This window comes from Mesocricetus auratus, unplaced genomic scaffold (assembly GCF_017639785.1).
Source record: "Mesocricetus auratus isolate SY011 unplaced genomic scaffold, BCM_Maur_2.0 Super-Scaffold_100038, whole genome shotgun sequence".
In the NCBI taxonomy this organism is placed as follows: Eukaryota; Metazoa; Chordata; class Mammalia; order Rodentia; family Cricetidae; genus Mesocricetus; species Mesocricetus auratus.
In genome coordinates, this window is record NW_024429216.1 from 10,846,056 (window position 1) to 10,870,596 (window position 24,541).

Below are 24,541 nucleotides of genomic sequence, written 5' to 3' on the forward strand. Positions count from 1 at the left end.
GCGGGAAAGCCGCTGCGGGCGGGCGGGCGGGCGGGCGGGCCGGCTTTCCCGGGGCGGGTTTGAGGCTCTCCCGGGGCACTGTGGGAAGGGGCAGCACTTCCGGCTTCGCAGTGGGCGACCCAGCCCCTCCGCCGCGGTGCCTGGTGGGGCGCGAGACCTGACCTTGCTGCCTAGCAGCGTCTGCGGCGCAACGCACCTCTACCCGCGCCCTTTGGCCCGGGCGCCTTAGCCAATCAGACAGCTAGTACAAACGTCACCGGACACCGCCCACCAGACGCGCCGCGGCCAATCAGAACGCGATCTGAACCAGAGCCCACCAATGGTCAGGACGCTTGCTGGGGCGGGGCTCCGCTCCGCCGGGAGGGTGGCGGGGCGAGGAGCGAGTAGGCGTTGCAAGGCCGGAGGCATCGACGAATAAGCGAGCCGGCCCCAGACCCGCGGCGGCGTGAACCAATCGGCTCGCGATATGCGAGCCAATGGGAAAAGGCGAGGGAGCCGCGCTGACCGATTGCGGATAAGGGCCAATAGGAATGGCTGTCTCAGCGAGGTGGGTGGTACTTCCTTCCGGGAGTCCAATGAAAAGTCTTCCTTCTAGGCTGATGGGCGGGGCCCGGAGGACAACTAACCAATGGACTCGGCGGGGCGGGGAGACAGCCGCGGCGGCGGCGGCAGTGGGTTCGGTTGCGCGTAGCGCACGGGGTAGGAGCGGATCCCAGGCCGGGAACAGGGGCCGCCGCCGCCGCCGCCGCCGCCAGTGAGCATCGGGCCGGAGTCGGGTGGGCGGGCGGCTGAGGTCGCATCCGGGGCAGTGTGAGGGTGCGCGTCTGGGCAGCGCCTGACCCCTGCCCTCTGACCTTCCGCCCCGCAGCTGCCATGGGGAACGTGTTGGCCGCTAGCTCTCCGCCCGCAGGGCCCCCGCCGCCTCCGACGCCGTCCCTCGTGGGGCTGCCGCCGCCGCCGCCTTCCCCGCCGGGCTTCACGCTGCCGCCGCTCGGGGGCGGCCTGGGCACGGGGGCGAGCGCGGCCCGCGGCTCGGAGCGGACGCCCGGGGCTGGGGCGAGCGGCGCCGCGGGGGCCTCGGACGACGGGGGCTGCGGCTGCCTGCCCAACCCGGGCACGTTCGAGGAGTGCCACCGGAAGTGCAAAGGTGAGCGGCGCCGGGCCCGGGGGCAGGGGAGGCACCGCACGCCCCCCGGGAGGGCTGGCGCGCGGCGTGGACGGGACGTTGAGGAGTTGAGCATGGGACGGGGCGCCGGGACCCGGGCTCAGACGCGGGGGAGCGCAGCCCCCGGGCGGGAGGCCCCGGGCCCACCCAGCCGGGCCCGTTACCTAGTGGGATCCGCACAGAGTTGTGGCCCAAGGTCACGGTGTCAGCAGGGTGTCCCCCGGTGATTCTCCGAGGGGTGCCACCCAAGGATCCGGGATCTGGATCCTGGCCTAGGATCATTTTGATCATGAGAGAGGTACGGTTTTGTTTCTTTTTTAGTCTCTGATGTTTAAATATGTGTCAGCTCGTTAAATGCCTTCCCCATTGTAGAGAGGACAGATTTGACACAAGCAGGCGAGTTTCCCAAATCTAGGTGATGGCACTGGGTTTTACAGACAGCCGAAGTGCCCGGCGCCCCTCACCGGGCAGCGTTTCCTCGGGTGGTGGGATGTGGGTCTCCGGAGGGAGCTGGGGGTGGCAGGGGTTGGGGGGAGGAGAATTTGAGGTTTGACAGTGTCTCTCTCCTGCAGAGCTGTTTCCAGTTCAGATGGAGGGTGTCAAACTTACAGTCAACAAAGGGTTGAGTAACCGGTTCCAGGTGAGTCTTTCTGAGCCTTGACCCTCCCGAGGTCATAACATGCACCGGCTTCCGTGCATACAGATCCCCTCGCTGTCTTACAGGCATGGGCTTTTTGGTAGGTAACAAGGTTTAGGTAACACTCCAGGGTCACAACCTTGGGATCCCAGCATTGTCGGGGATGAAGCAGGAAGACCCTGTGTGTGTCCCAGGCCAGCCTGGGATGCATAGCAAGACCCTGTGTCAAAACGTGAACAGGACAATAAGACTCGCACATTCCAGGATGACTGTTGAAGAGGAGTGGGAAGTTTGGGTTTAGATGCCCAGAATTCTTACTCTGCTGCCTCGAGCAGGGGTGTGGTGGTGGGTGTGTAGCCCACCCTAGCTCCACCGCTAGTCTCTCGGGTGAGGCCTGGTGTTGGTTTGGTTTGTCTCCTGGGTGGGAATCCTGAGCTTTGATGCTTACCACCCAGTGTTCACTGCCCTGCCCCACACCCCTGCTTTTTACTCCTGCCCAGCCCTGAAGCCCGGTCTTTGCCTCCTCAAGACCCCACAACTCATTCTCTTCTCCCAGGTGACCCACACAGTAGCCCTCGGCACGATTGGGGAGTCCAATTACCACTTTGGGGTCACCTACGTGGGGACGAAGCAGCTGAGTCCCACAGAGGTAAGATTCCTTTGGTCTTTCTTCATAGAATTCTTCCACTAAGGGAGGCGGGCGAGTGGCAGGCTCAGGGACCTTGGAGGGGAAGAGGTGTTGGTACACAGGTGATCCCCGTGCAGTGTCCCCTAACATACTGGTCTTTGTCTGGTCCTGGGTTGGGTCATGGAGGGTGCAGGGACAGACAGAGTACCAGTCAGGGTTAGGACCCTGAATGTCAAGCTCTGTGCTTGGACGTCCTCTAGGGGGCGGTGGAGAGCCACAGAAAGCTTTGACAGGGGAGGAACCCCTGGTCAGATGGGCGCTTCAGGTGTGTTGCTCCTGCACCCTAGCCAGGGGTGGGTAATCGTATGTGGAGGTTTCAGAAGCTGTGGGAAACTGGTACTGAGTCTGCTTATGTCTCCTTCTGCTTTTTTGTTTCTGGAGACAGAATCTCAGGCCCGGGCTGGGCTTGAGCTGTGGCTGGGAATGATCTTAATCTGTCAGTCCTGTCTTCACCTCAAGTGCTGGAGTTTCGGGCATAAGTCATCACGTGCAGTTTTAGTGGGGCTGGGGATTGAACCCAGGGCATGCTAGACAAGCACTCTTTCTAACTAAACTACATCGTGTGCGCCTTCTGCTTAAAGTATGCGTCTGTGCAGGTGCCTGTCCCCACTTTTGCATTTGCAAAGGCCAAAACAGGACATCTGATCTAGAAGCTCACCATTTAGGCTAGATTGCTTGGCCGGCCAGCTCCTAGAAGCCACCATCTCTGCAGTATTGGAGCCAAGGGCATACGCAAACACTGGGGATTTGAACTTGGGTTCTCAAGTTTGAGTGTAGGAGAGCTCTTCTAGTCCTTACCTATCCAAGCCCTGGCTGCACTGGAACTCTATGTAAACCAGAGACCTCTTGCCCGCCTGCCTCTGTCTCCCACGTGCTGGGATTAAAGATGTGTGCTGCTACCATTGACAAGTAACCCTTGCCTCCTGCAGCTGCTGTGGAGTAGCAGGGACCCTGCTTGCACAACCTGTCTGTAGGAGGGTCCTGGTGTTGGGAGGCAGAAAGGGTGTGAGCTGCACTCTGACTTAACATTTGTGTCAGGACCTGTGGAGGACGCCTTGTGTGTTCTGGGGATTGAGCGCATGTTCTCAGGCTTGGTGACAGGTGCCTTGACTTCCTACTGAGCTATCTCGTTGGTCCCTTGAGGTGTGTCTTGAAGAGTGGAGGGGGTGGTTACCTGAGTCGAAGCTGAACTGTGACGTAGTTTGGAGAGAAGACCCTCGTGAAGGTCAAGGGTTAGTCCGGAAGTAGAGATTGCCTACAGAAAGTCCCGGCACATGCTCGTCACCCTAGCACCCAGGGGTGCTGTGGCGGAAGGATGAGGAGGTCTAGGGTAGCCCAGAGCACATAGCAAGGCCTACTTCCGTAAATAAGTAAGCAAACATACAAGGAGCGGGTTGGTAGCCCAGGCCTGTAACCCAGCACGTGGGAGGTCACAGGCACCCTGTCTACGGACAGTGCCAAGACAGCCGAGGCTACAGGGGAGAACCCTGTCTGGAAAGACTTAACAAAAAGTAGCTGATGTGGGCACCTTGCAGGGAGTGGTGGTGGGGGACAGGGTGTTGAGTTCACAATTCAGGAGTTCAGAGGCAGCGCTGTTTCTGAAGTGACCCAGTGGGCACAGGCTAAGCACGGAGAAGGCTTCCTGAAGGAGGGTGCCGTGTGATTCTCAGAGCCCAGGCTTCTGGCTGAGGCCTCCAAGCTGCCCTCTGCCCCTCAGGCCTTCCCCGTGCTGGTGGGCGACATGGACAACAGCGGCAGCCTCAACGCACAGATCATCCATCAGCTGAGCCCAGGCCTCAGGTCCAAGATGGCCATCCAGGTGAGTGGTGTGGGGGTGGCCGTCACCCTCGGGCTGCCTCATCCACGGCCCTGACACTGCGCCTTCCCACAGACCCAGCAGTCCAAGTTCGTGAACTGGCAGGTGGACGGGGAGTACCGGGGCTCTGACTTCACAGCCGCTGTCACCCTGGGCAACCCAGATGTCTTGGTGGGGTCAGGTAAGAGGTGGAGGGGGGCTCGCGGGTGGTCCCCAGTCACGTGTGTTTCTCTCTTGGGGTCTCCCATGCTCCTTTCTGAGGGTAGAAACTACTTGAGACCCTCAGACAAGCTTGTGATCCCAGCACGTGGAAGGCTAAGGCAGGGCAGTCATGAGTTTTTGGCAGCCTGAGCTATGATTCCCTGCCTCAAAAAAAGAAAGAATAAAAAGCAAAACAAAAGGCCAGGTGTGGTCACACCTACAATCCTAGGACCGGAGAGGAGCAAAGATCAGGCTGGAACCCTTTGGGGAGAGAGTATGTTTTTTGTTTTTGTTGTTTTTACTTTGCTGCATGTGTGTCTATGCACTTGAAACGTGCCTGTCGCCCTAAGAGGCCAGAAGAGAGTGTCCAGTCCCTTGAGCTGGAATTACAGACCACTGCAAATGACCTCATGGGTGCTGGGCATAGATCTGGGTCCTCTGGAAGAGCTCCTAATGCTTTTAAGCACTGAGTCATGGCCTAGCCTGGGCTCATAGTGAGACTGTCTTTGAAACAAAAAAAAGTGAGTGTGAGGCCGACGGTGGTGGCACACCTTTAATCCTGGCATTTGGATGCAGAGGCAGGTGGATCTCTGTGAGTTCGAGGCCAGCCTGGTCTACAGAGTGAGTTCCAGGACAGCCTCCAAAGCAATACAGAGAAACCCTGTCTCCAAAAACCAAAAAACATGGGGTGTGGTGATCCAAACCTATACTCAGACACTGGGGACGATTGGTGTGGATGAAGGCCAGCCTGGTGTGTTCGCTTTCTGTTGCTGTGATAGACACGCCGGGACTGAAGCACCTTCCGGGGGAGGTTGGATGTATTGGGGCTCACAGATCCAGAGGGTTTGTCATACCAGTGAGACAGGACAGAAGCCGGAAGCAGAGAGACCACTGGAAGTGGCCTGCCTCGGTGACATTTCCTCAAGCCAGGGCAAGCCTCTTGGGCCTCTCCATACTGCACCACCAGGTGGGGTGCAAGTGTTGAGGTGCCTCAGACTGTGGGCGTGTTCTCGCTCAAAGGCCCACCCCTGTGTACATAGTGAAAACAGAAATGATTGATCTGGGGAGGCATGTAGCGCACTGATACACATCCTCGTTCTGTCTTCATGGAGCAAAGCAGTCTGTCACCAGGCAGTGACCGTGGTGGTGGGGGTGTCTTCCAGCCCTGGACTGCTGCTGTCTGCTCAGTCGTGTGGACCCTAGTGACACGGGCGCGGCTTGGTGTGCCACTGGCGCTGTCAGGTCAGGCACGCCCTGGGCACAAGGAGGTGGAAATACTCTCAGAGATAGTGAACAGAACTGAGTCCGTCCCGGCACATAGAGGAGGGAAGCTTAACCCCTGCCTAGACCCAGCAGTGAGGTGTTCACGGCATAGCTTGGTGATAAGAGGGCTTGCAAGGTCTCTGGTTCTGGTCCCAGCACCATAAAAACCTGTTTTTGTTCTTGGGGGCTGGCCTGGAATTCAGCAGAGCTCTGGCTGCCTGTCTCCTGAGTGGCCACTCCTCCTGGCAATTGAGTCCTTTACCCCCACTCCTGCGATGCACTTGTTACTGTTGGGTGAGTCAAAGGACTGCTCTCTCTTCTTGTGAGCACATGCCATGGGCGCAGGTGGACGTCACTATGTGAGGAGCTGATCGTCCTCCCGCTGCAGAACCAGGGTGGTAACCAGGAGGCTCTGGCCTTCTGGACCATCTGACAGGCCCGGCTATGATGGCTTCTGACATGGGCTCATTTTTACTGGAGTGCCCTAGACAGCTTCTCCAAGAAGCTAAAAGAGGAGGGTGACCTTGTAAGGGAAAAGGTCGTTTCCTGGCACTTGAGGAATGGGAAGGTCAGGCTGGAACACAGCTGCCTGCCCTCCGGGCATCCCACCTGAGCATCTCAGAATGACATGCTGTCAGTGGAACAGTCCTAGTGCCACACGCTTTAATCCCAGCACTGGGGGAGGGGGGGCAGATCTCCCTGATCTCCAGGACAGCCAGGGCTACTCAGAGAAACCCTGGCTCCAAAAAAACAGCTGTCAGCTTTGATCAGATTGGGACCTGGTGTGACCTTACTAAATCCAGCCTTCCTCCACAGGGACACTGCCTGCCTTCCTGAGGCCTACTTTTACCTTGGTTCTTACTAACCCTGTTGGGTGGTTCTAGTCACTTAGGACTACTTAGGCTCATCCATTTGCTTGAAGAGGGTGACTTTTGTTGATTACTTCTGATGTGCCAGGCTTCGAGTTACTTGTTTATGTATCTGCTGCTAAAGATGGAAGCCAAGGCCTCCGGATGCGAGGCAGGTTCTCTAACCCGTACGGCAGCTCCAAGCCCTTGCTGGGGCGTTCTAGGCAGGGGTTCTACCTCTGGGCTGTGTCCCCACTGGAAGCTCTTTCAAAGCTTCTGGATTTTTGTCCTCAGGATGTGACGCTGACCAGACTGTTCTTGAATGGGTGACAGGTGCTCCAAGTTATGCCTATCATAAATACCTTCTTACGTTGCAGAAAGACCTCATTGGGAACTACTGCTGTAGTCCTGTCCTCATGGGACTTCTACAGCAGGGACTAGTACATGCACGCATGGTAGGGCCTCGTGGCAACCCAGAATAGAGGCCAAGTATCAGGACTTAAGTGGGGCTCGGGTCACTGCACAGACTTGATACAATGGGCTCTGTGTTTATCTGTAGCACTGCAGAAACGGAGGAGGCCTGAGGCGAGGCTCAACGGCAGAGCACCTGCCTGCAGACCTGAAAGTTTGCCCAGCATGTAGAGCCCTGCGTTCCTCCATTCCATCCCCAGCAACCGCACTAGCCAAAGCGGGTAGCGAGGACCCCCAAATCCCAGCGCTTCCCAAGTCCATAGAAAGGCCTTTGTCTCTGCCTGTCTGAGCTTTGTGGGTCACACCTGTAAACCTAGCATTTGGGGGGCTGGGGCGGGCAGGAGGATCCTGGAAGGTTCTAGGCTATCCAGGGTTACACAAGAGTCAGCAATGGGAAAGAACAGGGTGGTTCAGCAGGGAAGGCACTCGCTGTGGTGGAAACCAGCTCCACAAAGTGTCCTGTGACCTACGCACCAGGTGTGCGTGTCCCAGAGACACATGTGTACGTAACGTAAATCTGAAAGCCTCTTTCTAAGTTGGAGTCAGGCCAAAGCTGGACTGTGGCGACACCTGTAATCTGGCTATGTTAGACTGAGCAGGCCATGTGTTCAGGCAAGCCTGGGCTACCTGCTGGAACCCTGACAGGAGGAAAGATAAAAGCAGCCACCAGCCCTAAGAAGCAGGACGGTGGGTAATGCAGAGTTGGAATCAGCCCGTTAGAGGGCTGGGCAGGACAGATTGAGCAGGTGTCCTGGGCCATGAAAGGGGCTCAGATCTGGGGCACGCCCCGTAGATGGTTACCCAGCGGGGTTGAGGGAAAGCTTCCGTGGCTGGCTGTGTCATGAGAGTACGAAGCTGGTTTGGAGCTGGGGCTTGTGAGGGTCTCTGCTCTGCCCAGAGTACCAGGGAGCTATGGCAGGTTCTCAGGAGAGAGCAGAGCCAGGTTTATGATTTGGTGACAGCTCCCAGCCCCTATATGTGCTGCGGGGTCTGTTGGAGAGGCTGTGGGATTGTTAAAAGACCACAACTTGGGGTGGGTTAGGTGTTGGGGGGGATGTTTTTCTGATACAGGGTTTCTCCTTATTGTTTTGGAGGCTGTCCTGGAACTCGCTCTGTAGACCAGGCTGGCCTTGAACTCACAGAGATCCTCCTGCCTCTGCCTCTCGAGTGCTGGGATTAAAGGCGTGCGCCACCACCACCTGGCTGGTTCTCATTCCCAATAGTTCCTACAGCTGTGGGGAAGGGGCTTCTGCCTTGAAGTTGTCTGTAGGTGGCCGCTCATAGTATCCTGGCTCTATTTCCTCTCAATTGCTTAATAATGGTGAGGAGAGGTGTTCCAGGTTAGAGTTGACCCTGTCCCAAAGCTGATGATCCCCTGCTCATTGAGGGGACACTCACATTGACTCCTGAGCCCATGGTACCTGCCTCTGTCCTAGCCATGGTCCCACTTCTCAGAATGCATCCAGGCCCCAGCTTGGACTCTGGGCCCCACCTCGAACGTCTCGGTACGAGGGCTTAGTCACTGCACAGGCTGGTCCTCACATAGCCCTGTCTCTTTTGGAGACAGTTCACTGTGTGCCTGGCTGGCCTGGAGTTCCCTGTCCCCCAAGTACTGGGACTAAAGGGGTAAACACGCAGTCCCGTTGGGAGTGAACCGCTCTGCTGGCTTAGGGAACCTGCTTCTTGCTGATGTACAGAGTCATAGGCAGGGCAAAGGGAGTCCCTCAGTGGTGGAAACTTGTTGGGGGGGGGAATCCCCAGAGGCTGACCACCCTCTCCTGCAGGGATCCTTGTGGCCCACTATCTGCAGAGCATCACGCCATGTCTGGCCCTGGGGGGAGAGCTCGTCTACCACCGGCGGCCTGGAGAAGAGGGCACGGTCATGTCTCTAGCTGGGAAGTACACACGTAAGCCTGGGCGCACTCGTGTCCGAGGGAGGGGGCTGGGGTCTGAAGGAAGGCTGTGGGTTTCCGGACGCCCTTGACACCCAGCCTCACCCCTTCTCCTAGTGAACAACTGGTTGGCAACAGTAACGCTGGGCCAGGCGGGCATGCACGCCACGTACTACCACAAAGCCAGCGACCAGGTGAGTGGGGAAGGGCCTGGCTTTCCCGGGCTGCTAGTGTGTGCCTAGGAGCTCCACTGGGCAGCTCACGCGTGCGCCCTGCCCGCCAACAGCTGCAGGTGGGCGTGGAGTTCGAGGCCAGCACCAGGATGCAGGACACCAGTGCCTCCTTCGGGTACCAGCTGGACCTGCCCAAGGCTAACTTCCTCTTCAAAGGTAAGGACGGCCGTGGTTCCCTCCTGGAAAAGACCACGGCTGCCTCACGTGCCTGGGGGGGTGGAGGCCCTGGGGGTGAGGAGTACGACAGTGTCCTGGGGTGTTAGGAGCCAGTTGCCCCTGGCCCGCCCTCCCGTTCACTCTTGCCTTACTTCTGGCAGTTCTGTTGCGGTGACGAAACAGGACATGAGCAACTGGGAGGGAAGAGTTTATTGTGGCTTAGGAGTCCCAGGCCCCCTCCTGCCACTGAGGGGTCAAAGCAGGAGCTGGAAGGCGGGAACTCATTTACTGGCCCGCCCCTTATGCCCAGGACTATGCAGTTGGAGACCAACCGACTCCGTTCACTCTGGCTGAGCTGGCACCGGCCCCTAAGGTTGTCATGCACCTGTGTATTCAGGAGCTCGACCATTCCCAGAAATCAGGGCTGGGGAGGCGTGCGCCTGTGCAGTAGCTGCCTGCCATGTGACAGGGCGTGGCTACCCATAGAGGTGACCAGGTGCACCAACCCCGCTCTTGGCCCACAGGCTCTGTGAACAGTAACTGGATCGTGGGCGCCACACTCGAGAAGAAGCTGCCTCCCCTGCCCCTGACACTGTCCCTCTGCGCCTTCCTGAACCACCGCAAGAATAAGTTCCTGTGCGGCTTTGGACTCACCATCGGCTGAGCCCTCAAGCCCTCCTCTGCAGACCACACTGGGCCGGCCGCCCTCCCCTCCTCTCCCTCCCTCCTGGGGTCAGGGCAGCGGGAAGGAGGGGACCCACCTCACGCCCGAAGATCCCCAGCGCCAGGGGACAGTGCCCGCCCGGGCCCTGGGGTCCCGGAGGGAGTTCTGGAATTTGAAGGGCGCCCTGGTAGAGGTGGCTGGACAGGCTCAGGGACAAAAGACGTGACGTCCTTGTCCTCCCGAGGGCGGCAGAGTCGCGCCCGGCCGCCCGTCACTTTCCCCTCCACCCCTCCATAGAAATCATGTTTATAAGTTATGGAAGAACGGGACATTTTACAGAAAAAACTTCAAAAAATACACAAGGAAAAAACGTATCTGAGGCTTTGATTTTCTCCTCTTGCTGAGCACGGCCACCAGCAGGGGGCGCCCAGGGTCGTGGTTGCACCGTGGCGGGGCATGGAAGGCCTGGCCAGCGTCATACCCTGGACTGGCGGGGACATCACAGGCTGGCCTCACTGGGAGGGTGGCTCCAGGTCACTCGCCCCGGGGCCGCCGGGCCCTGAGAGGTGGCAGCGGACTTTGTCTCTGCAAACAGGATGGGGGCAGGGAAGCGGGGCTCCACAGCCTCCCTGATCCACAAAGGGCTGAGGTGGTGGCTTGCTTGTGACTTTCTCCGGGTGGGAAGGTCAGAGGTCTCGGGAACTTCAGGAAGAAACCAAGTTCCTGGAAGAAACTCAGCACAATACAGAAAGTAGCTCTCGGGAAGGAAGGGGCCCTTGGACCTTCCCAGACCGAAACAAAGGGAACGTTCAGTTTATTTTCTGCTGTTGAAGACATAAAGGGGCCTCACGTGTCAGGCAGGTGCTTTTCTACGGGGCTACATTCCAGCCCCTGCTGGGGAGGGGGGCGCGTAGTAACTGCCTCAAACTGGATCCTGCCTGGGCCCACGGGCGTTCTCAGTGGTGCGCTGCTGGAAATGTTGAATTTTGCAATACAAAGACTCAGATAAACTGGTTGATGTCCCTGTAGACAGCATGAAGTGTGCGGTCTGGGGCTGTTAGCTGGCCGATGACCCTTAATAACCCACAGAAATCTCACCACACCCACTTGCCAGTGCTCTCTGAAGCCAAAGCCAACAGGCCTGGGCCTGGCCAGGCACCCTGCACCCTTCTTGGAATAAGGTGCCTCTTGCCATCCTGTAGAATCATGTTCCTGCTCAGTCCAGCTTCCCCTCCTACGGCCACCCTATCTGGGCTACAGCTGTGAACAGGAGACCGCAGTGTTCCTGGCAGGGCCTCTAGCAAGAGTGGGAGCCCTTGGCCCTACCTGAGGCAGCCCAGGTGCAGCTGTTTCCCCACTGTTGTGAGCACGGGGCTTTGTTCTGTTGCTTAAACTCACCCTGACTACCGGCCTCAGCTTCCCAAGTGGCTGGGACTACAGGCACGCATCACCAAAAAAAAAACAAAAAGATAACTGCTCTTGCGATTTTATGGGCAAAGAAACTGCTTGGGAAAGCCAGGTGCACACGCAGTGACACACCTGCAAATCCCAGCTTGCTGTGTGGAGGCAGAAGACCGACTGAGGCCAGCCTAGAGATCCTGTCCCAAAAAAACAAAACAAGCAAACAAAACAAAAACACAAATGTGCTCTGGGAGGGGAGTTCCCTCTCCCAAAGCCTCGTCTGGCAACTGGGCATTTGGGCTCCCAGGGCCTGCCTTGCGGTGTTTCTCGCTTCAAACCTCCAAGCAAACAGCTCCTAAAAAGAACTGAGTTTCCCAAGTCCAGGGATGGGGAGAGTTCACCGTTTGTATCCAAGGAATGAACGGGGGGGGGGGGCACAAGGTTAAAACTCACCCCAGAAGCCGAGCCTCTTAACAGACACAGCCACGGTCCCCCATTTCCGTTTATGCTTCAACCCTCTTCCCCACAGAGAAAAGGGGGGAGAACTGTGGGATCCAGCACCCCTCTATGGAGAAAGATGCCTGGATTATTGGATGGTGTCAGCTCCCTTGTTGGGGGATGGGGGTCACAAGGCCTCCAAACTCCACCTCTTTCCTCTGCCCTGCTGTGAAGGGGGAGAGAGAACAACCCACCTCGTGACAGGGGGCTGGCTCAACCCGCCCCAGCCCTGAGGAGGGGGCGGGATAGGGGGAGCCCTATAATTGGACAAGTCTGGGATCCAGCGCCCTGCTCAGCCCCCGGAGGCTAAGGACTTGTTTCTGAAGACGCTGGTAAGCCACGCGCTGGGGACTCAGCCAGGGACCTTGGGAAGATACGGGCTGGGGACCTTGGGATCCCCTGGCGTCCAGGAAACAGGGGCATGAATTGGAAAGGCAGGAAGCACGATAGAGGCACTTGGGGACAAACTAAGGACACAAGGTGACTAGCCATTGCCAGACAGAGTCAGGACAGATCGGAGGGGCCACCTCCGGGAATAAGGTGTGTAGCATCCTAGCACAACTAGGTGGGACCATCCCTTAGTGAAAGAATCGAGAATGAGCCTCAGGCTGTGTTTTTATAAACACACCTACTGATTGGTTTCCATCACAGGCCCCAAGTAACCCGGGCTGGTCTCAAACTGACTATCCTCAAGCCTCAGCGTCCTGAGTTCTGGGGTTCTGTGATGGAACCACCTCGCTGGGTTGGAGAACGATTAAAAGCCCGTTAAATTAGCACCAAAATGGAAAGCAAGGCTTAGCGGGAAGGCAGAAAGAAATGCACCCGCTGAGGCTTGGTGAAGTGGAATTTGGACCCTGGGAGCGGGAGCTGGGATTTTTGGCAGCGGATTCGCCCCAGGGATGCAGATAGCGAACCCAGGAGGGGGAGTAACTAGACCTTTGGGAAGCTCGGGCGCTCTCTTGGGAAGATGTTTGTGATTGGCTACGGGTCTCCGATCTGAGAAGGGGGGTAGGGTGAGGCTCTCTGGGTGGGCGGAGTACCCCCTATCTGTTCAAAGACGATTTCTCCCTCCCCCAGACTGGCCGCTCAGAATCAGGACGATGAAGGCTCTGTGGGCCGTGCTGGTGGTCACTTTGCTGGCAGGTATGGGGACAAGGGCTTGCTCTGGTGGCTTCTCCCGCAGCTCCTCTCTGGAACCCTTCCTAGCCTTTCTGCTGCCCGCTGGTGGGGCAGAGGCAGTTCTGAGGCCCCTCTGAGACTCAAAACCCCGGAGCAGTTGTTTTATTTACTCTTTAGGCCTTGATTTCCCCTGTCTATAAAAGGAGAAGATTAGCTCAGGGTTAAAGGTGCTACCCACCAAGCCTAAAGACCTGGCGTCCTCAGGACCAATATGGCGGAAGGAAGCAGAAAGCTGATTCCATCTAGTTGTCTTCTGACCTCCAAGGGCGCACACACAACTTAAATGTTAACATATGATTAATATAATATATATACATATATATATGTATATATATATATAGTTGTTTTTAGAAGAAAGGTAGGTTTTTCTAATTCCATGCCTGCCTGGTCTCTGCTCTGTATCACATGGGATACCAAGGCAGTACATGCTTGTAGTAACGGAAGAGACTCCAACCCCTGCGGACCCACTGTCGCTCCAAAGAGACCCAAGAGCATTGTAGGTCCTGACCCAGCCTTGAACTTACTCTGCACAGGATGCCTGGCCGAGGGAGAGCTCGAGCCCGAGGTAAACGAGCAGCTGGCATGGCAGAGCAGCAAACCCTGGGAGCTGGCCATGAGCCGCTTCTGGGATTACCTGCGTTGGGTGCAGACACTGTCTGACCAGGTCCAGGAAGAACTGCAGACGTCACAAGTCACCCAGGAACTGACGTGAGTGCCGAACCCCTGTCCCTTCACACTCTGCACTCCCTGAACATCCAGGCCTGGGGGGTGGTGGAATGTCTCCGACTCTCTGGGCACCTACCCCCAGGCTGGCCTTGAACTCTCAAAGCTGGCGTCGACCGCTCTGCAATTCTGCTTCAGCTTCTCAACTTCTGGGAACGCAAGCGAGTGGCCGCCACACCCCTCCCTTTTGGGTCCTTCCATCCGGGTCCTCATCTCCCTTGTGTGTTTCCTCTGGGCCTGCAGGGTCCTGATGGAGGACACCATGACAGAAGTCAAGGCTTACAAAAAGGAGCTGGAGGAGCAGCTGGGCCCAATGGCGGAGGAGACACGGGCCAGGCTGTCCAAAGAGGTGCAGGCAGCACAGGCCCGGCTCGGGGCGGACATGGAGGACCTGCGCAGCCGACTGGGGCAGTACCGCAACGAGGTGCAGACCATGCTGGGCCAGAGCACCGAGGAGCTGCGAGCGCGCTTCTCCACGCACCTGCGCAAGCTGCGCAAGCGCCTGATGCGGGATGCCGAGGATCTGCAGAAGCGCCTGGCGGTATACAAGGCCGGGGCACACGAGGGCGCGGAGCGTGGCGTGGGCGCCATCCGGGAGCGCCTGGGGCCGTTGGTGGAGCAGGGTCGCCAGCGCACAGCCAGCCTAGGCGCCGGGGCTGCCCAGCCTCTGCGCGAGCGCGCCCAGGCTTTGGGTGACCGCATCCGAGGGCGGCTAGAGGAGGTGGGCAACCAGGCCCGGGACCGCCTGGAGGAGGTGCGCGAGCAGATGGAGGAGGTGCGCGCCAAGGTGGAGGAGCAGGCCCAGCAGATGCGCCTGCAGGCTGAGATCTTCCAGGCCCGCCTCAAGGGCTGGTTCGAGCCCCTGGTGGAAGACATGCAGCGCCAGTGGGCAAACCTGGTGGAGAAGATTCAGGCCTCCGTGGCTACCAACCCCATCCCTGCCTCCCCAGTGCCACAGGAGAGTCAATGAGTATCCCTCTCCCGCCCGCTGCGGCGACACCCATGGCCAGCAGGTGGCCCTGTCCCCAGTACCACTCTGGCCCTCTGGTGGCCCTGGCTTAATAAAGATTCTCCAAGCACCTGTTGGGTCTCTGAGTGATTCCTCACAGTTTCCGTCTCAGATTATCGTCTCTATATCACACTGGTCATACATACACTGTCCTGCCTGCAGGAGAGGGGGAAGCTGTGTGCTTTTGACTCAGCTCTCATTTGGTTTGTTAGGTTCTACAGCAATGGAGAGTAAGCCTAGGACCTAGCAACTTGAAGGGCTGGTGCTCTACCACTAAGCCACACTCCTAGCTCCTCACTGGGGGATTCTAGGCAGGGGCTCCACCACTGAGCCACACCCCAGCCCCTCACTGGGGGATTCTAGGCAGGGGCTCTACCACAGAGCCACACCCCAGCCCCTCACTGGGGGATTCTAGGCAGGGGCTCTACCACTGAGCCACACCCCAGCCCCTCACTGGGGAATTCTAGGCAGGGGCTCTACCACTGAGCCACACCCCAGCCCCTCACTGGGGGATTCTGAGCACGGGCTCTGGGCTCTACCTTTGAGCCACACCCCCAGCCCCTCATATGGGATTCCAGGCAGGGGCTCTTCTACTTGTTCACATTACCACCCTTTTTTTTTTTTTTTTTTTTTTTCTCTCTCGAGACAGGGTTTCTCTGTGTAGTCCTGACTGTCCTGGAACTCGCTCTGTAGACCAGAGCTGGCCTCAAACTCACAGAGATCCTCCTGCCTCTGCCTCCCGAGTGCTGGGATTAAAGGCGTGGGCCACCAACGCCGGGCCCAGCCTTTTTATTCTGAGACAGGATCTCAACTGAGTTTCCTTGACCTCCGGCCCAGGCAGGCCTCGCATATTTGAAACTGTCCTCGGCCGCCGCGGGGACTAAGAAAATAGGTGTGCAACACCCTATCTTTGCTGGGCTACTTTCCCCAACTTCAACACCTGCTACACAGTGACGCTGAGAGCCCACGTGTGGGAGACCAGGGGCTGCCAGGCTGTGTTTACTGGAGTCCCAGCTGGTCCCTCCCCCGCCCCATAGTCTTATCTGATTCCCTCTCTGCTGCGTCTCCCCTCTGTTCCCTCTTAGGCTTCCTTTTCTGGCTTCCTGTTTTCCTGAGACTGTTATCTCGCCCTCCCGCAGTTTCTTTTGCTCCGGTCTTCGGTTGTTCCCTCTGGCAGCCTGGGCCTTTACTCTGAGGGTAGCTAGGTCTTTGCTGCCTCTGGGTCAGGCTTCAGGCAGCCCCAAACCAACCTTTTCTCCTCGCCTGTGCCTTTCGCCGATGGGGGGGGGGTGATTTAAACTGGGGACACAAAGACGTTTCTCCATGCCCCTCCCTATGGGCATCTGTTCCTATTGGGAGCTGGCACCTGCAGGGGTCGGGGCAGGAGCTGGAGAGCCCCTGGCTGGCTTTCCCTCCACCCCCTCAGTTCTCAGGAATCCAGCAGGGCTCCCACCACCAGGGACAGGCCAGGGCCTGCGAGCTGTCTGTCTCTTGGGTCAGACCAGGGCTTCGGTCCCCCGCTGCCTCTGGCACACCCTGAGCCTGAAGCTTTTCCTGGCACCCAACTCCGCATTATCTGGAGGCGGGCACCACTCCCAGGATGATTCACGGGACCCAATGAGAAGAAGGGTCAGTGGCTGAGTGGCAGGACTCAGGGCAGTCACACTTCATGTCCATGGGCTAGAAACACACTCTCGAAACCTCCGGAGACCATGTCAGGCGCACACGCCTCCCACTAAAGATGTGAATTGTTTTGATGTTATTTGAACCAAGTTAGCCTTGAATGCTGAGTCCTCCTGCCTAAGTCCCAAATGCTGGAAATGCTGGAATTACAGGTTTGTGCCACCAGACCTAGCTGAGAGCTTAATTTTGAGTTCTACAAAGAGATGTTGCTTTTATTTGTTTGAAACGGGAGGCCTCTAGGTGTTCTCTGTGTAGCCAAGGCTGATCTTGAACCCCTGATTTTCCTGCCTCCGATTGCCTAGGTGCTGAATAGACATGTGTCCCCAGTCGTATGCGGTGCTACTGATAGCATCTAGGCTTCCCCTCATGCTAGGAAAGTGTTCCACCAACTGAGTCACACCCCCCTCACCCCTTTTTGTATCAAGATCTCAGGTAGCCCAGGCTGGCCACAAACTCACTAGATAACCAATATTATCCTTGAAGTCTTTATCTTCCTGCCCCTGCCTTCCAAGTGATGAGATTACAGGAATGTACTACCGAGAGCAGAGAGTTGTCAGCAACTGACACGAGCCCCACCTCCCCATCGCCCTGGTCAGACCCAGGGGTGGGGCAGGACCATATAAAGACACTACAGAAAGGTTTGTAAGGGAAACCATGGAGCGCTGGGCTGACCCTGCTAAAAATCCGAGAGTCATCTTGAAGTGTAAGAATCAGCATTGAGGCTGGGCACACGCCTTTAATCCTAGCACTCAGGAGGCAGAGGCAGGCAGATCTCTGTGAGTTCGAGGCCAGCCTGGTCTACAGAGTGAGTTCCAGGACAGCCTCCAAAACAATACAGAGAAACCTTGTCTTGAAAAACCAAAAAAGAAAGAATCAGCATTGAACTGGTCTGTGGTGGTGCACACCTTTAATCCCAACAGCACTCTGGAGGCAGAGGCAGGCAGATCTCTGTGAGTTCAAGGCCAGCCTGGTCTACACAATTGTGCACCAGGACAGTAGGGTTGTGAAGCAAAACCCTGTCTCAAAAGACAAACAAACAACAAGAGAAATCTCAGAGTTGATGACTAGTAGTTTAATGACCCCACCTGTGGCACAGGAGCCCCTGTCACTTAGAAGAAGATGAAATTGGAAGCAGGGCGTGGAAGCAGGGGCGAATCTGTTACATTATTCAGATGGGTGTCTCAGGGCTGAGCTGCGTTCGCTTCAGGAAACAAGAAGGGCAGGCCTGGCCACCGCAGGGACTGGAAGCTGTGAGCCCGCCCCAGAGATGTTGCAACCCCTTTCACAACCATCCCCCAACCCCCGTTGTGCCCCCTCCCGAGAACTGACACGTGGGTTTCAGGGGCAACGAGCCAGCCAACCTAGAGTCTGGGGCCCAGAGCCACCAGCTGCCAGGGGGTCACTGGCGGTCAACGACAGCTCTGGGGGAGGGAAAGGCCTTGGACTCCAGCCTCCGAGAAAGGATGTGGTGGAAGGAGGGGGCGGGCAGGCAGGTTTGAAGCCAGGAGGGGGTCTGGGAAGTCCAACAAGGCTAATAGTGTCTTGGGGACAGGGGGTGGGGACTGTGCCAGTTGGGGGGCACTGTGCATCTTTGCAAGCTGAGAGGCTCTGCAGTTTTGCTGAAGAGGCAACCCCTATAAAGAAGGGAGGTTAGGGGGTGACAAATCAAGGACCCCAGAGGGCATCAAAGGGGACTTGGGGGCCGGGCATTGGTGCCGCACGCCTTTAATCCCAGCACTAGGGAGGCAAAGGCAGGTGGATCTCTGTGAGTTCGAGGCCAGCCTGGTCTACACAGCAAGTTCCCAGACAGCCTCCAAAACAATGCAGAGAAACCCTGTCTTGTAAAACCAAAAAAAAAAGGGGGGGCTTGGGGAGCCCAGACACAAAGGCATTTGGAGGCGAGGGGAGGCAGAAGCAGGCCCCCAGCATCCCACAGAGATCCTAAGTTGAGAATCATGGACAAGGAAAAAAGGCCAGAGCAGAACTAACCTGAGGATGCAGTTTGGGCTGGGGGTGAGATTAGGGAGTGTGGAAGGAGTTGTTTCTAAGACCCCCGAAGGCGGGACTGCCTCAGAGGGCAGGTGAGACCAATGCTTCCCTGAGTGCGAGAGAGGGTGCTAACCAGTGACAAGTCTTAGGCCTAAACGAGAGGCCTGGGTGGGGCCTGGCTCCCAATACCCAACAGTATGGCAGAAGCTGGGCCAACTGTGGTCGCGCATGCCTGTAATCGCAACACTCGCTAGAGAGGCAGAGGCAGCCGAATCACAAGTCCCAGGCCAGCCAAAGATCCTATGTCCAAAAAAACAAAGTAGGTGGTCACAGAGGCGAGGGGGAGGCTCAGGGGGAGGGCGATGAGCCTGCTCCGCCCCCGCCCCAACCCAACCTGTTAAACCCCTGTGCGGGACCGTCCCACCCTGCGCTATTCCCAAGAGATCCTTAGATCCAGGTTGGTGCGTGGGAAACTGCTCCCCAGCTCCTACAGCCACGGGATTGGTGTGGTGGGGTCATGGCGGGGGCCGGGGGGTGCTAGTGATGTTCCCTCCACACCCCACACCCCCGTCTGCCTCCAGGGTGCCCCTGCAGCCACCATGAGGCTCCTCATCTCACTTCCTGTCCTGATTGTGGTCCTGGCCATGGCTCTGGAAGGTAAGAAAGGGGCTTGCACGTGTGGGGCTGGTCGTGGGCCCGGGGACCTCGAGGCTTAGAGGATCCTCGCGGCAGCTCTGAGGTCCCTTTCTTGGACTGGCTCCACTACCCCCCTCTGATGGTCGCACCCCACCTGCCAGATGGCTTACGAGTCTGTCAAGGTGGTACTGCGGGAGGCAAGTCTGCCCAGAAGAGCCCTAGCTACCGATGACGTAGCCCGTCTCCTCCCCGGGATTGGCTGATCTTCCCAGAAGGGGATGGAGCATAGATAGTGGAGATGGACCGCGCGGTGAATGCGCCCCCGAGTCCGGTGGGTCACCCCGGAAACCCTCCCCCATGCTAACAGGTTTGCTTGCAACCCTCTCGCTGCAGGCCCCGCCCCCGCCCAGGCAACCCCTGACTTGTCCAGCGCATTTGAGAATTTACCGGAAAAACTGAAGGAGTTTGGGAACACCTTGGAAGACAAGGCCCGGGCAGCCATTGAACACATCAAACAGAAGGAAATTCTGACCAAGACCCGGTTAGGCCCTTTCATGGCACGGGCGGGGTCTGGGGGGTCTTTGTAAAATCCCTAGTGAGCAGCCCAACAGCGACACACCGGGGGGAGTGATTGACGCGGCCCCTGAGGTCCCAGAACTAGGTCTCCAGGTGCTTGGAGTCCGGGGGACAGACCCTGTAGCTGCTGGCCACCTGCCAGAGGTTTCTCCGGCTCGTGGTGAAGGAGCCCACGCTTGGGAGCTGCAGGCTACCTTAGACCCTGACCTCCCCCTATGTGTTCCTGAGACAGGACCAAGAGTCTCGGGGACAGGGACAGAAAGTAGGGTTGCTGGGATGGGTATCATCGTGTAGCGCCCACCTTTAATCCCGGCACTCGGGAGGCAGAGGCAGACAGATCTCTGTGAGTTCGAGGCCAGCCTGGTCTACAGAGCGAGTTCTAGAACAGCCAAAGCTACACAATGAAACCCTGTCTTGGGGGGGGGGGGGACCAAAAACAAAACAGAAAAGGCCCCTAGCAACTTGGGAGGCTGAGGGAGGACAATCAGGAGTTTGAGACAAGACTGCCTCCAAACAGAAACAGGAAAGAAAAACAAAAACAAGAGGGGGCGATTGGGGGGGGGGGATGAAGGCATCCCGAGAGGCGTCTGGTATGTTGTAAACAGGTCGGTGAGCCAATTTCTGCTCGTTTTGGCGAGTAGACAAGTCGTCCATTTAAAGAGAGGTCAGGCCTAAGCTTAGCAAGCAGGTGTCCCGTGCCGGGAAAGCGCCAAGGCCCTGGGGCAGGAAGGTCTGTGGACAGAGAGAACGGCCTTCCAGACGGCCGAGGGGGAGCACTTGGGCCAAGGAGGGAGGCACGTAAAAGGGCGGTGGCCGCTTGGGCGAGCACGGGCTCGAGGAGGGGTAGGCGGGAAGCAGGGGAAGCAGGCCTTGTGGGGTGTGGTGGCACACGCCTGTAATCCCAGCAGAAAAAAACAAGATAAAAGAAAAGGAAGCTAGCTAAACGTAAGAAGATGGGGGAAAGCCGTGTGTAAGATGCCTGTGAGGACCCGAATTGGACGCCCAGAATCCACGGTGTAAGAAGTCAGTCGCGAGGCTCAGCAGCTAAGACCACTCGCTGCCTCAGGACCCCTTGTCAGGCGGCTCATACAGCTGAAAGCCCAGCTCCGGGGGACCTAGTGCCTTCTCCTGGCCTCTGCAGGCAGCACACATTCATGTGTACAATAAGGCTTAAAAAAATGTATAAGTGGAAAAAAAGGTGTAAGTGGAGCGGGCTTTGGTGGCCACACCTTTAATTCCAGGTCTCTCTGTGCAGCCCTGGCTGTCCTGGAACTTGCTCTGTAGACCAGGCTGGCCTCGAACTCACAGAGATCCGCCTGTGTCTGCCTCCCGAGTGCTGGGATTAAGGTGTGTGCCACCACTGGCCCAGCTGAAAGAGGAAGATCTTTGGCTTTTGATTTCATGATGCTCAAACTGGGCCGATGATCTGGCTCGTATACAGAAAGCCCAGTTTAGTCTCTAGCACCACATGAAAGCAGGCATAAAGGTACAAACTTGTCATCCCAGCCCCTGGAAGGTGGAGGCAGGAGGATCAGAGGTTCAAGGTCGTTCTTAGCTACATATCAAGGTTGAGGCTAGCCTGGGCTACATGAGACTCAACACGCACACGCACACATGCACACGCACGCACGTATGCACGTACCACTGCTCTGGTCTATGAGAGAAAGCAGGCAGAGAAACTGAATTCCCCCTGCACCCTCCCCCCAGGATTTTCATCCCACGGTGTGGGTGGGGGTTAAGGAAGGGGACAGACACTAAGGAAGTAGGAAGCAGGGGGTCTGGGCTCCTTGGAGAGCACAATAAACAGTGACCCTGTCCTCATTTCTCTCCAAAGGACCTGGTTTTCAGAGACATTCGGCAAATTGAAGGAGAAGCTCAAAACCACGTTTGACTGAGTGCCCGGCTGGTGACCTCACGCAACAAGGTGTCCCTCCTCTTCCCACACCAATAAAAACATTGTAACGGACAAATGCTCCCGGAAGTGCCTGGAGGGGAGGGGGCGGGACAATACAGAGAGTGGGTCCACCTGTGGGTGGACGTGTTTGTTTAACATGTTTATTTTTACATGTATGGCGTTTTGCCTACATGTATGCATGTGCACCGCATATGTGCAGAGCCCACAGAAGCCAGAGAGAGAGTGTCACCTCCCCTCAAACTGGAGAAGGTTAGGAGCCACCATGTAGGTGATGGGAATTGACCCTGGGTCCTCTGGAAGAACAGCCAGTGCTCTAAACCGCTGAGCCGCCTCTCCAGCCCCCCCCATCTGCATTGTTTTAATTTTATGATTCCCCTAAAGAATCTTCATGAGAACCCTGTTCACCTCCTAGGAGCGTTGCGACTCAGAGAGGTGAAGTTACCAGGGCAAGATCACACAGCAAGGAATTGGACCGAGCGCATAGCTTGGCGTAATCATGGGTTTGCACTCTTCTGGTTTGGTTTATCCCTACACAGGAGGTGCTAAAAGAGCCAGAAAGACATGCAGTACTCAGCGACCAGACCTTAGAATCCGTACCGCTTCCTCCAGGAAGCCCTCCCAGCCTCCAGGCTGGGCCAGGCTTCTCCGTTACAGCTCTGCCAACTCTAGCTGGTTACCTTCTGGGCACTGTTACCATGAGCCCCTGGGGAACAGGGCCAAGACTGTTGTTCCCATTGCCCACCTAGAGCTGACCACAGTGCCAGTATTTAGTAATATTTGTTTGAAACAATGATTGCTTCATTTAAACATATCAACTTTTTTGGGGGGCTTTGGGTTTTTTGTTTGTTTGTTTGTTTGTTTGAGAGGGGGTTACAAGACATGCCTCAAGAAGGCTTTGTAGATGAGGCAGACCTCGCTCAATAGCATCCAACCTCAGCCTCCTGAGTGTTTACGTATCATGCTAGGCCTGTCTTAATACACTGCATTCCCACAAAACTCAGGGCCTGACACATGCTTGGGGGGGCTCTATCACTGAGGGATTCTAAGAGGGGCTCTACCACTGAGCCACACCCCAGCCCCTCACTGGGGGATTCTAGGCAGGGCCTCTACCACTGAGCCACGCCACTAGCCCCTCACTGGGGGATTCTAGGCAGGGGCTCTACCACTGAGCCACACCCCAGCCCCTCACTGGGGGATTTCCTATTTGCTCATTTCTGTCCTTTTTGAGCCTGAGTCTTGCTATATACTTCCCACATAGACTAGACGGTCCTGGAGCCCACAGAGATCCACGTGCCTCTGCCTCCCAAGGCCTGGGATTACAGGCCTGTGCCACCATGCCCAGTTTTACCCAGTGCTAGAGATGAAACTCAGGGCTTGGTGTGCTAGGCAAGCAATCTACCAACTCAGACGCACCCCCAGTTCCTCAAACACTCTTTCAGTCCAGAGTCTCCCGCCGTAACCTCAAGCACCCAGCTGGAGAAGTCAGGAACCCCCAGAAGATGAGTAAGAAGAGCGAGGGTTTGAGGACTCAGCAGGAAAACAAGATTCTCTATCATGATGAGATGGGGGGGGGCAAGAGGAGAGGAGACTCGGGACCTGGCGGGTTACGGCAGGAGGATGGTCGCCAAGAGCTTGAGGCCAACCTGACTTAGGTGTGAGCCTGTCTCAGAAACCAGAGTTTCTGTTTGCTGGCATGCCGGGGCCTCGAAGGACGACAGCTTGGGTCTCGGGGATGCTCCTAAGCCCTCGGACCTACACTGTTGTAGTAGGGTCACCAGCCTGTCCTGTTCCCTTCACTGTCCCTCTTCTTTCTCCTCCCTGTTTTCCAGTTGTCCCTGATGTGCACCCCGGACGACCTTCAGTCCATTCCTGTCCCCAGGATGAGCAAACATTGCAGGCACCAAACGGCAAACAGCCCACAGCCACCCTGTGTGCTGACTTTGGATTAGGGGCAGAGGGCAGAGACCTTCCCCAACCCCAGCCCCCCTGCCTTAGCCTCCCTCTTGGGCTGTAGGGTTTGAATGGGGAGGGTCATAGGTTGTTCCAGCATGGTGAAATGCTGAAAGACAACTAGATTCAGACCGCACCAACAACTGTATTCTCAGTTTCCACATATGTGAAAAAAAGAATGTTGGGTAGGAGCATGATTCAATGGTAGAGCTCCTGCCTAGAATCCCCCAGTGAGGGGCTGGGGGCGTGGCTCAGTAGTAGAGCCCCTGCCTAGAATCCCCCAGTGAGGAGATCAGGGTGTGGCTCAGTGGTAGAGCCCCTGTCTAGGGACAATACCCTGGGTTCAGTTTTCAACAATGGGAGAAAAAAATTACCTAGCCTCTGAGGAATACCAAAGCCACTCCCTCTGGGCCTGATGCACAGTGTGTGAAAGGAAGCTTGTGCCAAATAAAGATGGTCACACTCAGGCTCACTTGGTACTTACTTGCCTAGCATATACTTGGCACTACATCCTGTCCCCAGGCCTGCATACAATCAGGCATGGCGGCACAGGCCTATGATCCGAGCACTTGGAAGGCAGACACAGGGTGATTACGGTTCCAGGCACCCAGCGCTACCTCGGGAGAACGCTTATTCAAAAAAGTAAAAGTCTGGCCTGTTGCTGGCGGCGCACACCTTTGATCGCTGCATTCTGGAGGTAGAGGCGGCAAAGGCAGCCTGATCTGCATACATAGCGAGTTCCAGGCCAGCCAGAGCTACTCAGTGAGCACATAGAGAGACCCTGTCTCAAAACAAACAAACAAATAAAAGTGACTCAAAAGCCTGATGTGGTGACTTAAAGCTATTGGCTTGCTTCTGCTTTCTGCGTGCTGGGACTATGGGCCTGCACCGCGTGCCTGCCTGTCAACTCTGTTTGGTTTCAAAAATGGATAAATACACAGCCGCTGA

General features: G+C 56.9%; 3 protein-coding genes and 1 long non-coding RNA gene across 5 annotated transcripts; 3 read left to right on the forward strand and 1 right to left on the reverse strand.

Moving 5' to 3' along the window:
* Positions 1-640: 640 nt before the first annotated feature.
* On the forward strand, positions 641-10,408 carry Tomm40 (translocase of outer mitochondrial membrane 40). Its single transcript, XM_021223163.2, has 10 exons — positions 641-754; positions 869-1,147; positions 1,738-1,805; positions 2,359-2,451; positions 4,208-4,309; positions 4,382-4,487; positions 8,874-8,996; positions 9,099-9,175; positions 9,268-9,370; positions 9,895-10,408. Exons 2-10 carry the CDS (start codon positions 874-876, stop codon positions 10,032-10,034), a joined length of 1,086 nt encoding a protein of 361 aa, XP_021078822.1. The 5' UTR covers positions 641-754; positions 869-873; the 3' UTR covers positions 10,035-10,408.
* On the reverse strand, positions 9,566-12,109 carry LOC121135499. The gene is made up of 2 exons (XR_005872604.1): positions 11,889-12,109; positions 9,566-11,004 (listed from the first exon to the last, which is right to left on the reverse strand). It is a non-coding gene; the product is annotated as an uncharacterized LOC121135499 (long non-coding RNA).
* Positions 12,110-12,125: 16 nt separating this feature from the next.
* On the forward strand, positions 12,126-14,914 carry Apoe (apolipoprotein E). Its single transcript, XM_005086320.4, has 4 exons — positions 12,126-12,265; positions 13,011-13,076; positions 13,646-13,820; positions 14,079-14,914. Exons 2-4 carry the CDS (start codon positions 13,034-13,036, stop codon positions 14,803-14,805), a joined length of 945 nt encoding a protein of 314 aa, XP_005086377.1. The 5' UTR covers positions 12,126-12,265; positions 13,011-13,033; the 3' UTR covers positions 14,806-14,914.
* A 3,897-nt stretch (positions 14,915-18,811) lies between these two features.
* On the forward strand, positions 18,812-21,694 carry Apoc1 (apolipoprotein C1). 2 transcript variants are annotated; one of them, XM_040734366.1, is made up of 4 exons: positions 18,812-18,835; positions 19,098-19,173; positions 19,546-19,693; positions 21,563-21,694. In XM_040734366.1, exons 2-4 carry the CDS (start codon positions 19,116-19,118, stop codon positions 21,621-21,623), a joined length of 267 nt encoding a protein of 88 aa, XP_040590300.1. In that variant the 5' UTR covers positions 18,812-18,835; positions 19,098-19,115; the 3' UTR covers positions 21,624-21,694. The 2 variants fall into 2 exon arrangements, with proteins under 2 accessions (XP_040590300.1, XP_005086405.1); XM_005086348.4 differs by lacking the exon at positions 18,812-18,835 and adding an exon at positions 18,875-18,973.
* Positions 21,695-24,541: the final 2,847 nt, after the last annotated feature.

Excerpts from the sequence above, each read along its gene's own strand:
- Tomm40 (XM_021223163.2), top strand. The coding sequence starts at position 874 with ATGGGGAACGTGTTGGCCGCTAGCTCTCCGCCCGCAGGGCCCCCGCCG. Across the intron at positions 4,310-4,381 it reads GGTCCAAGATGGCCATCCAG|ACCCAGCAGTCCAAGTTCGT; the intron begins GTGAGTGGTGTG and ends GCCTTCCCACAG. Across the intron at positions 8,997-9,098 it reads TCTAGCTGGGAAGTACACAC|TGAACAACTGGTTGGCAACA; the intron begins GTAAGCCTGGGC and ends CCCTTCTCCTAG.
- Apoe (XM_005086320.4), top strand. The coding sequence starts at position 13,034 with ATGAAGGCTCTGTGGGCCGTGCTGGTGGTCACTTTGCTGGCAG. Across the intron at positions 13,077-13,645 it reads GGTGGTCACTTTGCTGGCAG|GATGCCTGGCCGAGGGAGAG; the intron begins GTATGGGGACAA and ends TACTCTGCACAG. Across the intron at positions 13,821-14,078 it reads CAAGTCACCCAGGAACTGAC|GGTCCTGATGGAGGACACCA; the intron begins GTGAGTGCCGAA and ends CTGGGCCTGCAG.
- Apoc1 (XM_040734366.1), top strand. The coding sequence starts at position 19,116 with ATGAGGCTCCTCATCTCACTTCCTGTCCTGATTGTGGTCCTGGCCATG. Across the intron at positions 19,174-19,545 it reads CCTGGCCATGGCTCTGGAAG|GCCCCGCCCCCGCCCAGGCA; the intron begins GTAAGAAAGGGG and ends CTCTCGCTGCAG. Across the intron at positions 19,694-21,562 it reads GAAATTCTGACCAAGACCCG|GACCTGGTTTTCAGAGACAT; the intron begins GTTAGGCCCTTT and ends TTCTCTCCAAAG.